Below are 16,906 nucleotides of genomic sequence, written 5' to 3'. Positions count from 1 at the left end.
TGTGTGTGAATGCGTGTTGATGGTATGTCGCCTAATTTAGCTCGCAGCCACGGATTTGTCTCACTTTTAAAACCAAGGGCCGCTTTGTATGGTCTAACCGGGGGCTAAAAACATGGTTTTAGAAAGGGCTTATTGTTGGAGATTTTCCCCTCACAACCCTAAAAGCTCCAGCTTAAAGCAGTATTTTGTCTGGAGAGCCCAGTTTGAGGAATTTTGTTATGTGTGCTTGTGTGTGTGTTGCAGAGAGCGACAGAGAGAGCTGTAGTCTGAAGGACTTGAACGAGGGGAGAAGCAGATCTGAGATTTAAGCACAGAGGCTATCTTTGTTTTAATTTCAGTCGAGAGCTACTGAGGGAATCAAACAAAGACTTTAATGTTGGTGTCATGTGCCCTATCAAACAGTATGGTGGAGTTCATTACATCTTGCCTCCGTTGCTCCAGGCGAGCAGATCATGATTAAAAGTCGTCTTCGCTTCCTCACAATAAGCTCAGAGGAAGGAAACGTAGGATTGAGCTTACAGTATGTTCTCATGTGCAAAGCTACAGAGTCAAGAGGGGTGACGTGTGTGAAAGAAGCTCTATCTAATCACTCCCCCATGAGGAAGAAGAGAGCAAGAGGGGCTGAAGTTGAAGCCAAAGGAAAGGGGAAGGGCCTGACATCAACAAGCCAAAACAGCTGCCCCCTTCTCCCCCGTGGAGAGACAGCAAGAGGAGCCTGATGGAGCGGGAGAGAGAGAGGGGGGAAGACTGGAGGGTCTGTGAGAGTAGAGAAGGAGAGAGCAACGTGCAAGACATTTGAGGGTCTGTAGAGGCAAAGAGAAGAGAAGGAGGTATTGGCAAGTGAAAAGGGGGAAGGGAAGAGAGAGGTGTATGTTTGCATGCTTTCCGAGTGAGGATAGCCAGGGAGCAGGGGACAGAGAAGAGAGAGGGTGGGAGAAAGAGTGCAGGGTCTGTGCTTGGTGACACTTCTTGGACGGGAGCTGTGGTAAGAGGAGAGGAGGGTAAGAAAAAGTCATCTGGGGTTGATTTCAGGGCAGGACAAGCTGTCAGAGCGACGGGGCAGAGGTGTGAGGAGTTGCTGGGGAAGAGGGAGCATGCCGGAGAAGGAGACGTTAGCTGTCGCAGGAACATAAGGAGGCCTCTTCGAAACATGAAGCGCTGAGAGGAGGAAGAGGAGAGGGACCTTGTGGAGGAGAGCACTTGTTTGAAAAAGTTGAGGACATTCAGGATACGAGGAAAAAGAGGTGCGCGCCGGAAGTATGGGGTGCGTTCACAGCACGAGCACCAGCCGGATAAAGAAACCTGGGCCCGGTACTGAGCCAGGAGGAATCCCTATGAAGGTGGACCCGGAGGTGCATCCTGAAATCCTTCAACTTGCTGAGGTAAGAGAATACCTTACAGTATGTTGAGCATGAGCATTTGAAGTTGCATCATGGTCCTTGATGTTGTTGATGCTGCTCCATACTTGTCATTTGACTCAGCAGAACTTTTTTAACTTGTCGCACGCAGAAGTCACCACATATTAGTCACGGAAATCAACCAAAGGAATCCAAAGTATTACTATTACATATCTAAATTAAATGCTGCCTGGAAATATGCTTCCTCTGTGTATTGTCGGCCTTTTTATAGTAGAACAGAAGCATCTCGTGCCGCACATGCCTGCATACCCAAACAAATGCAGGTCCCATTTAGAGCTGCATCAGATGCATGCAGAGGGGTTGTGTTTACAGGTTGGAGCAACAGTCAAAAGTATCTTATTTAGAAGGTCGCATAAAGTGGTCATTCCTTCAGCATGCAAAGGAAACAGTGTAAAAATAAGACACAGACGTCGGTGGATGATCCCTTTGATTGCTGTTAATCATGTCCCTCTGGGGTCGAGGTTCAAGAGGAAGTGGTATAAGTTACTGTCCAGTTCCGGCACGCCGTCTGCCTGTCTGCTGCCTCTATTTAGGAACATGTATGGATTTAGGAGCACGCCACGCTGCTCCACACGTAAAGCCACCAGGGGACTTTTATAGAGACTAAAATAAAAAAGCGTTTGTTGGTTTAGCACCAAGGCCACACAGCAGAATTTGTGTGTTCTCACATGACAGAGTACACACACTCTGGCAGGTTATATGTCAAAGGAAGACAATGCAGTAATCAAAATGTACCAGATTATCCAAACTGCATATTTGCTGCGAGGTGTTTCTCTCTGGATCTTGCTGGAAGGATAACATTGCTCAGATCACGTGTGGCCTCAAATCCCCCAAAGCCCTGATTGTGTGTGTCTGAATTTCTTTGTGTGTGTGCCTGACCATGCCAAATAATGATAACATAGTCCCAACAGAATGGGTGGACTCTGCAGTGGAGGGGAATGTACTGTGTCATACATGTGAACAATCCAGGAGTTCCTAATGCTTTGTAGCATGTGGTGTTTTGGTTTTCTTGGTTTATCACCAACACACACACACAAAGACGCACACAGACACAAACATACACTCATTCCCGCACCTATTTTCAGCATTTTCATGGCTGTTTAGAGGTGACACCCCTTACTCCTTGCAGGTTATAAATACCCTGCCAGAGCCGGAGCATACCCCTGGCTCGCCACCTGCTCCCGTCCCTTCCTGAGATGATCGTGTGTGTGTGTGTGTGTGTGTGTGTGTGTGTGCATGCGTTCTTGTGAGTTAGAAGTTGTGGCTCCTGCTCTCTAGCATGTCATCACCCCTGAGGTGTCACTGGAAAAAACACTCACGCAGACCCAGGCATTTAGTGCCAAGGGGGCGTGTCACTGTAGTCTATTAGGAAGACAGGGTCCCCATGCACCCTGTGGATATATTTTTCGAACTTAGTTTTTTGTTATCCTCATGGTCTCTAGGAAACAAATGTTGATGTTCCCAACTCGAAATATTGTTCCAAGGGTCCATTTGGCGGCCATTTTTGCAGCCATCTAGGATTTCTGACAAAATTAATTGGCATGAGGAATTTATTGAGGGTGTTATTATCATGATTTGAACAAGTTAGGTGTATTCAAACTTGAAAAAGCCAGATTAATTTACACTCAAAATCTTACCCCTTTTTATTGTTTTGACTAAAAGGAACAATCACAACTTGCTTGTTCTGTCCCTCTCTCTCTATGTGTCTGTGGGTATTTATATATATGCAGAGATGATGACAGGGATGATGATGACAGTGATGATGATGACAGTAGGGCTGCAACAATTAATCGATTAAATCGATTAAAATCGATGATTAAAATAGTTGTTTACTAGACACCATAAGGATTACAAAAGTAAGAAAAATGTATGGGGTGCATGGAGACCCTATCTTCCTACTAGACTACTGTAATATGTATTCATTTACAGTGTGTGTGTTTGGTGCAGCCTTATATTTCTACCATTTGAGTGTTTAGATACCATAAAATGTGTGCTTTTATGCATCTAAACACATGAGAGAAAGTCATATAAATGCATTTTTTCACTCCTCCAAATCTTGACCCAGAGCTTTAAATAACTTCCCTGCATTTTATTTATCAATCCATATAAGTTGTTTTTGCATAACAGTATTAAAATGCTCCCGCTGGCTGCCCTTGCAGTAATAAATAACAAAGCTCATGCAGCTGCAGTCATAAAGAAATCCATTATGCTTCTGTTGTTGCCTGACCCGCTCTTCATCTCCATGGTAGAAGCTGAAGTGCTCCGGGCGCTCTGCAGTGGTCAGAGATGCTTGAGGAATGACATAGACTTTGGCTGCAAACATCCTAATGGGGTGGGGTTCTTAAATACTGCAATGCAATGCTGCAACACTGCTGATAGTCACAGGAGCCTCTGGAGACTGAATGCACACTCAAGCAAGTTTCCGTTTTACTGGTATCGAAAGTACATTAAGGGGGTGGACACAGTATCACAAACACCTGCACCCTCTGATGCAGTCCGAGCTCAAAAATACCTCTGAAAAACATCTACTTTAGGATTGCTTGACTGGAAACTGGAAATGCTTTCAATTTTGGGGTGTATTATCTGTTATGTGTTCTTAATGTTAAGGCCACGTGTACCACCCTGCTTTCTCCTTCTACTCCTCCATTCTGTCTATTGTAACTGATCTGGGAGAAATGGAGGGAAAGAGCAGCAACTGGTTAAAAGTTTAAGGGGCTGCACCACTAAGTAAAAAGACACCCCCACACTGTGACATCCATGAGTCATTTCATTTAAGGCCGTTTTTAATTATTGACTCATGTTTTGATCCCATCTGTCAGTATTGGACGGATGATTACCACAAAATGTGCTTTAACTTAAGTGCTAACTCATCAACCAACGGCTAACAGCTCCGCTAACACTCTGCGATAAAGTAGTTGTTTTTTACTACTAAGTTGCTGGGTTGTCATTCTTAGGATATTTCAGAAACACCTTGTTAAAATTTCTTCAAATTTGGGACAAACATCGAGTTGGGCTCACAGATGAATTGATTAGACTTTGGTGGTCAAATGTCAAAGGTCAAGGTCACTGTGAGCACAAATCAAGAATTCTATGCTAATTATAAAACACTTTCATACAAATGTCTAAAAGTAGACAATAAAGCGATTTCGACTTCTTTTTTTAATAACCAAAGGTCAAAGGTCAGCTTCATTGTCAAATCATAATGTTATGGAAAAAAGCATTCCTTGCCATTATTCCTACACCGTTCTTGTAAAGCTCGGGAAGGCCAGGCAGTAATATCTTCCATTTAGGCAAAACATGGACTAAAGGATGAACAGATTTGATTTTGGCGGTCAAAAGTCGAAGGTCAAGGCCATTGTGACCTCACATCCATAGGATGCACATGAGCACAGTATCTCTTCAACTGAAGAAGGAAAATGTATTCCATTCATGATTAATGAACAAAACTCCCGTCGCTCTAATCCTGACTTATTTCAAAGGACATTTGTCCTCTAGTTACAACAGTTGAAAAGCACATAATCCATTAAGTCTGAAGTCATTAAAAAAAGTTCAAAGCACTTTGTTCTCCCTATAACTCTGAGTCCCAGTTTTCCACATCTTCTCTTAAGGCAGAATAGTTTGTTCTGATTGAGGCTTGACTGCAGGACTTGTATTTGTCCACCATGTGGTGCCCTTCACTCATCCTTAGTGTTACTGACACACTGGCATGGAAAGATGAGTAATAGCTGTGAGGTTTCAGCATTACACTTATGACATGGTGTTCAGCCAAACTGAAATGCACCACTGCACTTATGTCAATTTACTGTTGCTTGAAATATGTGTTTGAATGATATTTAAAAATAGAGACTTGCTTGGGTGGACTGGGGGATCGGGCCTTCCACTCTGCCGCTGCACACCTGTGGAACGCTTCCCTGACCACCTGAGGTCAACACAGAGTGTAGAAAGAGTGCTTTTACTTGTTATTTTAATTACCAGCCTTTTATTACTTGTTCTTATTACCTGTTGTTTTTTATTACTTGTTGTTTTATACTTGTGTTTTTATCCTGTAGCACTTTGAGATTTGCTTCAAACGTAAAGTGCGTTATGTATAAAATGTATTTAAATATGTATTTGGAAAATTATTATTACTGTTATTTACTTTACTCAAAGCTAACAGCGAAATAAAAATCAATTCAAACTCTATTAGTTGCATGCCACTCAAACAGGAGTTATATATATTGAAGTTGTGTTTACTGCTTATATTTCTTTAAGTAAAACATAAGTGAAAATATAAATATAAAAGTCGTAGCTTTCCTGTACTATGAGTCTGGTCCAATTACTTGTGAAAACTTTGATCCTGCAGGTGATCTGATGTCAGTGTTATAAAGGCCCTCAGTGGACCGTTGCATAAGCTCCAGAATTATCTGGTTATGTAATAACATTTATAATGTAATAGCTGAAGAGGATGATGATCCTGCTATCCCCTCATATGCTGTCTTTTTGTCAGGTTCATCGCTCATCATCTCTCTTCCTAAATCCCCTCACACAAACACACACTCACACCAAAACACACACACAGAGACCCAGATTCATCACATGTAGCGGCTGCCAAGGTTTAAAGTAGGAACCATTCATCAAATCAGCAGAGGACACATGTCAATAGTCCAATGTTTCTCTGCTGCCTTCAGCATCTGATCTGTCCTGGTCAGTTAACAAAATAAACGCTGTGATTACACCTGAAAAGGGTTTTGTTTTCAGATATGACAAAGGTGAATTATATTATAAAAATGAATGCATCTAATAGTGAATCTATTTTGAAATCATGCCTTTACTTTGGAAATGCACATCCTACAACAATTTTAACACCTCTTGACTCAAATGTGTGACATCACAGTCTCATTAAATATAAGCACTGTACAGTCCTTATGAGAATCACAACATACACAATCATCAGCTTATTTAACTAGATTCATACTCCTGTGTGTTTGCTGAATATGAAGCTAACTGCTGGTCTGTTTAGCTTAGCTTAGCTTAGCTTAGCTTAAAGACTGGAAACAAAGAAACAGCTACCCTGTGTCTTTCCAAAGATAACAAAATCTGCACCTCATGCAGATAAAGGGAATATATTCCATATTTTTATAATAATATTCAAAGCAACATATCATGACTGTCTAAAATAACCATAATACATTGCATTCTGTTTTCAATGCAGTAGGCCTACATTGTTATTTAACCACAAACCATGATCTTTTCCTTAACCAAACCAAAGACAGAAAACGTTTCATTTTGCCAAATGGTCACAGTTTGGTTAGATTTGGGCACTCAAACTGCTTTGTTAGGTTTTGGAAAGGTTCACAGCTTAAGCTAAAATTATATGTCAAAGTATTTTTTTTGTTTCACATGGGACACATTGGTCTCCCATGTGAAAAACAGACAGCTTTGTTGTGATGGTTACAGAGCCTGCCAAAGCATGCACTGCTATATCTTACAAAACTAGGAGAAATTACGTTTTTTTTTAGGGAGTCCTGTCCTGCATTTGCAGCTCCTCTAAGCTTTGTGTTGGTTCAGCTCACAGCTCTTCTAGTTTTCATTGGAAACTCAACTATACACCACCTGCTCAGGCAGCACCAAACACCAGGGACACAGTTAGTAACTAACTGTTGAATATAGTGCAGCCTTTGGCAGCCAACAGACCAGATGTTTCCCTCTGGAGTTGGTGGAGACCAATAACAGAGCTAAACGAGATTGATTTTGCCACTTGTTTGTCAAGTATCCATCCATCCATCCATCCATTCATTTTCTTCTGCTTATCTGGGGCTGGGTCGAGGTGGCAGCAGGCTCAGCAAGGTGACCCAGGCGTCCCTCTCCCTCTCAGCAACATTTTTTGTTACATTTCGAGGCCTTCCCAGGCCAGACGAGATATAAAATCCCTCCAGCGAGCTCTGGGTCTGCCCCATTGTCTCCTCCCAGATGGACGGGCCCGGAAAACCTCCACAGGAGGCATCCAAATCAGATGCCCAAACCACCTCAACTGGCTCCTTTCGATGCAAAGGAGTAGCGGCTGTACTCCGAGCTCACTCCAGATGTCCAAGCTCCTTACCCTATCTCTAAGGCTGAGCCCAGACACCCTCCAGAGGAAACTCATTTCAACCGCTTGTATTCCGCGATCTCATTCTTCCGGTCACTACCTCATGACATAGGTGAGGGTTGGAACGTAGATCGAATGTTTGTCAAGTGCACAAACATAACTTCAAAATAATGCCAATGTAGTTCTGTTACATGCTAACCAGTTTGCCATAAAAGAGGGGTTAATTATTCATGAATGCTCAAAAAACATGTTTTCCTTCTGTTCCTAGGTCTTTAGGCTATGCTAGTCTCTATGCTTTATGCTAATCTCCTGGCTGTGGTTTCATGTTAAGCAAACAGACATGAGATGTTGATTCTTTATCTAACTTGATAAACTTTCCACTAATGATACATAAAACACTTGACTTGAGTTATATGTAAATTCTGTGCATGTGTTTAGTTGAGGGTTGTGAGGTGTAGTCAGAGAGAATCGGCTGCATTTTTGCTCACATTATGTAACCACACAAAGCCCAAGGTAGGGCCACATTAAACATTAATTACACTTTTCTAGTCATAAAGGATTTAAACTGTGTACGCTCCACTTCAGAGAGATGGCTCTTCTATAATGGATTGCTGTTAATAGAATGAGTCTCCCTCAACTCCCAATGCAAGTTGGTGCGAGAAGCCGGATTCAGGTGTTGGATAGTAAATAAATAAGTGCGTGGGAGGGTGAGTCCAAACCAGAGAGTATGCACCTCCACCTTCCAGAGTTAAATTCAATGCCTCTCCTGTTTGGGAAAACCCAGGCGTTGGAAAAGTAAAAAAAAAAATACTTGAGCTGAGAAATGTTTTTTCAAGACCAGAGAAATGCATCAAGGCCTTTAAGAAGAAAAGAAACACCAGTGTGTGCAGCTCGGCTGTTTGTGCCCCTCCACCTCCCCCATTGCGTCATACACACACAAACACACACACATACACTACAAACAACTTCTCCTTCCTGTTTCCATGCCGCTCCTCCTCTGCTCAAGGAAAGATTTAATGGTTTAATGTGCTTCACATGCTGTCAGAAGGCTTTGCTTTGGTAGGGCTTTACCCTTACTTTACATAAACACGGTCCTATCTCTATACCCTGGGACATTTGAGTACAAACACAAATCCATGGATTATGACTCAGCGAGTGAGTGTGCAAAGAGATGCATATTTTATGTTTCTCTCCAGGGTAAATGCTTTATATTTTCATATCTGAATATATTTAAATGTATCCTATTAGCCACTATCTTTCAGTTAATTCAGGCTATTCTAAGTGTACTGAACCTTTAAGGCAATAATATAGTATCAGTAGAGAGTTCAGTCTGTCTGTGTTGGATCAGATTTACCTTAGTCTCTTTGCTTTGCCCACAGAAGCTGATGTCTCATGTTTGCACAGCTGCCATGATGGTCCACTGTGGTACCACACTGCTGTGTTGAAAGGAAACTTACAGCAGGCCTGTTATCATAAAGGAGAGACAACAGCTACTTCAGCCAGAGTTAAAGAGGGACTACAATGAAACCAAAAATGTATTAATGTGAAATATTAGACAGTGTTTAGTTATAGCTCTGTTAAAAACCTTTAGGCTAGCTTGAATGTGGGCATACTGCTAGTTTAGCTAAACTGTTGATATAGTGCGATATTGCCGGGGCATATTTGGTTTTATTAGTCTTTTTATTTTTAACGATGTGCTGTATTTATTGTGTTGTATGAGGAGAAGCAAAGAGGAGGCCTTTTAATTGGGTATTATTTGAATGTAGACAAAAAACTAGGCAAACGGAAAGCAGTATTTTGCTAACTAAGCTAGTTGTAGATGGTGCTTTAAGCTAAATGCTAACTCTTGCACCGTCATTGTATGTTGCAGTGCTAATATCATGCTAATATCAACAACAACATCAACAACATGCTAATATCCAAATGTTTATCAGTTATAAACATTAGCATAAAGGGACAAAACAGTCTTATATTTAGTATGTTATCAAGCTAACACACACATTAGCATTAACACAAAATACAGCTTAGACTAAGGAGTGCCATTGTTTTTGCAAGAATTAGACCAAAGTACAAGACAAATACAAATCTTGACTTAATGTTTGCCTCTCTATAGACCTCTCAAATAGTCAGCGGATCAATTAAGTCAAGAAGGTTGTTTGTCCAATAGGCTTTATATTGGATTTAGTTGTTGATTAGTCCAAACCAAACTGGTGGACCAACAGGCGGACTGACATCTACAGATCATTCATGCCACTAGCATGGCTAACATAAATATCAATATTGCCAGAAAATATAAAATCAAAATATGTTAAATCTGAAACACATAGGGACCAAAAGGAAACCACATTATTACAATGGAGATGACATCAACAATGACCAGCAAGTCTATCTATTCAGTTACATTTCCTGTGACCACAGCTCATTAAATGGAGCTCGCTGCACAGAAAACTGCTTATTTTTCATCATCGTCTTTGTTGACTGAGACAGAATTAGGACAAGTTAAAAGACGAGATGACAGGATGCCTTTAAACGCAGCGTGCTGTGACAGGTGTTTTTAGTGGAGGAGTCTGCATGTACGGCAGGTAGGGCATCACTGCTCATGCTGGTGTGTCACTGAGCTGGCATACATCTGTTCTGACAGCAGCCGTGCAGGAGGCGACCGTCCAGTGCTTCAGAAGGAACGCTGCCTTGAGACACATGACCTGTTACAACATGTCACAACCGCATATATAGTCATACACAGTCTTTTCAAAAGCACACTAATTATATTTATTTGTTATAAGAAGGATAAGATTTGACTCCCCTGTGTGTCTGCAGCTCGCCAAAGCAGGGAGCCACGCCTTCACGGAGAAGAGCTTCAAGAGGAAACGGGTGTGCGATGTGTGCAAGCAGAACATCGACAACCCGGGGGCTTTCTGTAAAGGTGAGTCCACAATAAGGTCAGGCTTCAGACCCAGAGCGACACCACTGACACACACCTAGACCTGACATTGATGAGCTCACCCTGACTGTCCTCTCTCTGTGTCTGCCAAAGCTGACTGTCAGACTCAATCATGTCCCCTAACTCCTCTCCCCATCTCCTCACTGTGTGCAGAGTGCAAAGTGGCAGTTCACAAGACATGTGAAGCCAAGGTAAGCCCCAATCTTCTCTACATTCATCACACTTCACCTCTCTCCCGTCCTGTTTCTGTGACAGCACTGTGTCAGAGGTTCCTATGTTAATATGCTGTTAGTCTTAAGTGGAGTAAGCCATGTGCACTGACCTAGATGTCTGGTTAAAGATGGCCTCCCCCTAAACCGCAAACAGCCAGGTTGCTATGAGTAATTCAGTCATGTGGTAACGCAGCAGGAACACCTGAGAGTCTTCAAACAACCGGGACGTCTGAGCGAGAGTGAGTCTCTTATACAGCCTGATGTGAAGCATCTGTGCTTATCAAATAATGATACTTTACACCATATTCTTATTCTCATTAGCATTGTCTGTGATAAGTGCTGCGAAGGCTGATCTGAAGGGGGCAGCAGTGAGCTGTCTCTGTGGGGGTCAGAGGAGGAGAAAGCTTCAAGAAGCAGCTCCGCAGAGGGAGATGGCACCTTGCAGAGAAGATTAATTCATACTTGTTTTAGTGTTTTTCCTCTACAGAGCTCTTTCTATTTATCCCACTTTTCTTGCAAATTATGGTTCTGTATTTGCAGCAAAATTGTCAGGGTGTTATGGCTGTCACCTTTGACCCTTCATGCTTTTAACATGTAAAATATGTGGTGTTTGATGTGTAAATGTGAGTGAATATATCATTTTCTCATATAGCAGTCATTGCACATCACATGTGTAAGACATAACACGCAAAATGTGCGGGAAAGAGAAGATAAAATGAAAAATATTAAAGACAAATTTGACCTTAAAGCATTTAAGCATTACAATAGAGCTCAGTTGCAGAGCATGTTCATGCATTGCATCAGTGTAAGGTGTTCAGAGTGAAATAGCTTCTTGTCATCATTTTGCAGCCGCCTCTGACCTCACAGCTCGCAGCCGCTCAGTGTCACACCACCGAGTGAGCCTGTGACCTTGCTGTAACTGTGCTGCTGTGCCTCACCATCCAACAGCACAAACAAACAGACAAAAAAACACCACATTCGCACCATCGCCTTCAGTCCTCAGCCGGTCAGGTCAGCACAAATCCTGTGGGATTTATGGTTGCGAGGGGGGGGCAAAGTTTGCCTTCCTGCCCCCTCCTCTTCCACACACACACACACACCGTAATATTGTACGACTGGGCACTACCAGCTGTTGTGCCTTAGCAGCATGAATCAAAAGAGGATTATTATTTTTGTCATACTCGTCCCCCCCCGGTCACCACAGCGATAGCCAAAAACAACTCATGGTGGCTGCAGGAGAGGCTGGCGCCGTGGTGACCGGAGTGGACACCGTCACACAGGACGATGATCAATGTGGAGAGGAGAAGTCTGAGCGGGTAAATATAGAAAATAACAAGAGTGCCGTAGATGCCGGCCAGCGAGTGATCTGTGGGGGGACACAAATAAGTGAGAGGCAGCTGGGGAGGCAGATTGTGTGTGTACATGTATGTGTGTGTGTGTGTGTGTGCAATATGTCCCATTTGGGGGTATTCATAAATAAAGGGGGAACATTAGGTCAAGGCTGCAGATTGCTGTCTGCTTCATGTCACGCTATGCTCACACTGTATCATGAAGCTTTTTTATGTGCCTCTCATATGTCAACCCTTTCTTTTTTACTGTCTTTTACCTTTACTCTGTTAGATTTCTCCTTGTCCTTATGTTTTATATTTGCACCTACAGCTCCTTTCACCTCCGTTTTCTCTTCTTTTCAAGCCTTAAATGCTTTCATCAGTGTACATTTTTCACACATCCTTTATGCATCTATCTATCCCTCTGTTCTGTATTTCCATCTGATTCTTCCCTCTTTGTCCTGCTGCCACATCATTCTGCCTCCTGTCATCTCTCTCTCTGGTCACTGCACATCAGCACCATGTGCCTCTGCAGGGCTGCCCCGCTGTCTGCATGTGCTGCATTGATGTGTGCGTTAGTGCACGTGCAAAGGGAAAGTACTCGCACAGTGACGCGCTTTACTGTCTCTGCGCGTATGACAGAGGCAGAGCGAGGCGGAGGGGGGGAGGTATGCTGCATGTGCTGCTGGCACAGTGGGACAGTGTGTGTTATCGTGAGAGAGGGAGGGAGGGAGGGAGCTGGCGAGAGAGAGTGAGCAGAAAGCCTGTATGAGGGAGAGAGAGGGGAGGTTTGTGTATCCCACTCTACAGACAGGACTGCTCGGAGTCAGAGGGAAACACTGAAGCTGCTTGTTGAGGTAAAAACACACCCTTTTGGGATTTACTCGTATATATTCGGCACAAGTTTGGACTTTCCATCTACTTTGTGTGTCTTTCTTTTTCACCACACAGCAATCGAGCAACCTTAAAGCCTCTTTGCTGTGTTTGCTCTGATAATGCAGCATGTGATTGTGCATATTATTCCATTAAAGCTGTAAGTCAGAGCGCTCCTGCTCTGCCAAGAAAGAGGATTGCATTTACTGTGATTAAGGCAAGTGCAGAAAATGAAGACCCCTGCTGTGACCTACAAAAAATACAGACTTTAATTTTTAATGAATGCTAGAGAGTGAATGTATAAGATTTACTTTTTAATGAGTCAATATGTGCAGGTTGGCAGAGTATAGAAGCTGTACTTAAATCCTGTGCATCCTGTACATGCCTGTTTGTGTGATCTCTGCATGCGCGTGTAAGTGTGTCTTTGCATACACGCGCATGCATGCACAACTTTTCTTACTTTTAATTGTATCAATATTTAAAAGTCTCCGTGCCGCATATAGTTTGTGTGTATTTGTAATGCAATAATGCAGTTGTATAATGTGTATAGACAATCATCTGTATGACCAAAGGGCACCTGACAGAGACAAATGTCTGTGTATCACACCCAGTCAGCTGTCCTAACATCATCTGATGATCCTAATGTTGCGTAGTGAGATACAGATGGTTTCGGTGTCTGCTTGTATACACACCAGCTGTCCTGCTAATGTTTCCTGCTGATTTATGAATAGAAAGAGAAACTATGATAATATAATGGATGCGTGCCTGTGTATTAAGTAAGTGTACATTATACTGCAGTCCATTTGTCCTGATTAGTGCCAGCTGAGCTACAACAGATGAGGAAAGTTGCCTGCAAAGTATAAAAACAATCTGCGATATTCTACTTTATCCTGATTTATTGGTCTATCTTTCATCTGACTGTTTTTATTTATTTGTCTCCAACTTTTCCAGCTTCTCGTTCATCAGGTATTTGAGCAACATGGCAACAAGTGTTTTTTTTCACCCTTTCCTGTTGTTAGTATCCCACCGCAGGACACCACGTTAACATACTGCCCTGATGTGGCCGCTCTGCGTGTCGATGTTTGTCAGAGGTAGAGCGAAGTCGATACAGAAAGCGGTCTCAGCAGGATGCTGGTTGTAGTGGATGCTGTGGATACAAAGTCCTGTCAGACAAACACAACTTGATTAAAGCCATTGACGTACGGATGTCACATTGTTGCTGCTATTTATAACCACCACTGGCATGGTGCACTGTGTACAAATAATTATCATGGGTAATTCAATTTGACTGCTTTACTCTTCTTATCAATAATATAGTATTACAGCGCACACAGACAGGCAGGCATGCAAGCAACCCGAGTGTTTATATTTACCTAGAGCTTTTAATTTCCTGAGAGCTTAGGCCAGGTGATAAGTGTGCAGCAAGCCTTGTTTACTATTCCAGGACTTATACAGTCCCTTTTAATGTTGGATCATCATAATAACTATGAATAACTAAAGCTTAGAAAGTGTTATTTTTATATATTTACTTTGAGTCATGTGCTGGAAGGATGTAGGCTCCAGTTTGAGATGAATGTAGGTGTTATTTTGCGACCATTGGATGTTAAATGTTGTTATGCATGATGCAAAAGATGAGGTCACATGAGGCACAGCTGTAGTGCAGATGCATTGCCAGATCCCTAAAAAATATCACCGCTGCTGCTTCCAGAAAGGCAAGTGGACATGTGAGATGACTGACGGACAAAATAGACAAAGTGAACCTTTAAGTGTTCTGGTTCTGAGTGTAGGCGGTCTAAAATAAGGCGCTCTATCAAAATAGCTCTGTGAAATCGCTCTGCTCTGTGTCAGTGGTCAGCGTGTTCAGCTGTTGACATCTCTCTCCCATCCAGCGCCCGCTCTCGCTTTCTGTCTGATGCTTTCCTCCTCACCTCCTTTCTAAGATCTGTCTTTATCTCCGCTCCCTAGGTATTTTTTTTTGCTTCCTCGCTTCCTCTTGTTCCCTCCTTCTCCATTGCCGCTTGCATATAGTGACGTGCCCCGGCTGTGTGTGATGCTTATCGAGGTGTCCTTTGTCATCTGATGTTGTTTATTCAGGGGGGAGGACATACTTGTGTCTCACGGCAGGGATGGTTGTGGGTATCCTGTCCCCAGGCGCTGACAGAAGAGAGGAACAGAGTGTGAGGCTGCAGGAGGAGTGGCATACTGCAGGGGGTAGGAAATACCAAAAAAAAAGGGGATCAAAGATGAGAGAAAACCGGGGAAAAAGGGAAGCGATAATGAGAAGAAAGAAGGGATGCTGTCTTTCATGTTAAGCCTCCTAAATCACAGCCACTCCTAAATTCGCCCTCTAGCCTTGGTGAAATGTTAACGGTCTGCTCAAAAAATAGAAGCCTCAGAGTTTTATTTAGCTTTTTTGGGCTTCAGTGTCTTTCTGAGACTATGGAACCTGGAAGACAGTGTGGTTATTTTGCTTTTCCAGTTTCAAAACGGGCAGGCTTAGTCACTTCTTCCTCTCCAGAGTGTGATGTCACATCTGAGTTGCCTGTCAGAATAAAACCTCGCTCCTCCTGGATGGCAAACTGACGCCTGCCGTCTCAAACGCTCACATGTATCTCCAACTTTCCCTGTAACTGACTCAGCTGCTCCGGCGGAGCGCTGTGTTGGATTTCCTCTCGCTGCAAAAGGAGTGATGAATCACGATGTGGCAGTAAAAGCTTTAGAGATTCACGCCACAGTCAATCTGTCGCGGAGCGGATTCACAGCGAGGAAACTCTTAAGAAGTTTGAATGAAGATTAATGCTGATTAATCTGTCAAATCTTGAGTTGATCAGATTGGATGTAAATGTCAGGAAGTAGTGAGCCCCATACCACGCTCTTATGTCTCTTAGTTTAATATGAAGCTTGAGCCACAGCTGGCTCGTGTTAGCATAAGCACGAGGAGAAACTGTTATAGCCTAGCTATATTGAAAGGTAGCAACCTACTAGCACTTTTAAAGCTTTTACATCTAAATAAGTGAGTTATAAAGATGCTTTAAGGAGGCTTATTTAAACTTTAAAGATAGTCAAGCACTTGTTTCCAATGTTTTCTTTTCCAATTTGCTGAGTGAAGCCAACTGGCTGCTGGCAATAGCTTCATATTTGTCCCAGATTTAGAGACAGGCTGTTGATGGATGTCTGGTCAGTTTAAGTGATTCAGTTTGCTTTTTTGCTTGTTTCATCTTTCAGAAAGTGAGAATCTGCAAGTTTTTGTGTTATTTTTGGTCTGTTGACTGAAACAAATTATTTAAATTTATACTATACCACTCTCATATCTGTCTGAGCCAGCATATGGTTAGCTTAGCCTAGCATAGGCACTGGGAAAAGGGGGAAACAGCTGGCAACAACAGCTAACTCCAAACACCTCTAAGCAACAATGTATTATTCATTTCTTTTTGGGGTTAGAGCTAGGCTAATTTTACTTCCCTACTTTCAGTCTTATGCTAAGCTATCTCTCTCCTGGTAGTGCAGGGTGTGTGGTAGCCTATATTGTTATTAAGGCTAACTCTAGGGAAGGGAATGAGCATATATCCCCAAAATATTCCCCAAAAGCCAAAGATTATTGAGGAAAGCGTCACAGTCTCACATCTGACAAGCTGAACTTCTGCTTGATAAATGAATGAAAAGTTTGATTTGATAAACAAGGCGAACTGAAGCGTTAAACAGACCAGGCATCCAGTCCACTAACAGTCAGTCCGTCCCTGAGAGCGGCGACGAGTGCTGTCATTGGCACCTCAGTAAATGCTAGCTGATGAAGAAGACAAACTGAACCAGATGGCTGTGTTCCCTGTGGCTCCAGCGTACAGTCCACATGCATTAATGAAGAGCCCTAGGCTGGCAGAGCTACCAAAGACACATGTTCACAAACTGCATGTGTGTGTGTGTGTTTTGTATGTGCGTGTGTACATGTGAACCTAGGTTGACCAGCGCTGACATCCTGTTGCAAATTGTTTCCTGTTGACTTTGGTGTCTTCTCCCTCTGCCTTTGTGCAGCACGTCGTTGGTCTCTGTCTTTAAGTTCAACTCTGTGT

General features: G+C 42.8%; 1 protein-coding gene across 1 annotated transcript in view; it reads left to right on the top strand.

Annotated features, from left to right (window-relative positions):
• The first annotated feature begins 464 nt into the window (after positions 1-464).
• The window catches only part of LOC138605601 (tensin-2-like), a 32,687-nt gene continuing 16,245 nt past the window's right edge, over positions 465-16,906 (top strand). Inside the window, exons 1-3 of the mRNA XM_069677969.1 lie at positions 465-1,382; positions 10,303-10,408; positions 10,580-10,617. Coding sequence (XP_069534070.1) covers positions 1,260-1,382; positions 10,303-10,408; positions 10,580-10,617 — 267 coding nt within the window. The 5' untranslated portion in view covers positions 465-1,259. The remainder of the gene's footprint in view (positions 1,383-10,302; positions 10,409-10,579; positions 10,618-16,906) is intronic.

This window comes from Semicossyphus pulcher, unplaced genomic scaffold (genome assembly GCF_022749685.1).
Source record: "Semicossyphus pulcher isolate SPU_LCO1_2020_fin unplaced genomic scaffold, fSemPul1.0.p SCAF_3, whole genome shotgun sequence".
Taxonomy (NCBI): Eukaryota; Metazoa; Chordata; class Actinopteri; order Labriformes; family Labridae; genus Semicossyphus; species Semicossyphus pulcher.
This window is presented reverse-complemented; position numbering and strand designations above follow the sequence as displayed.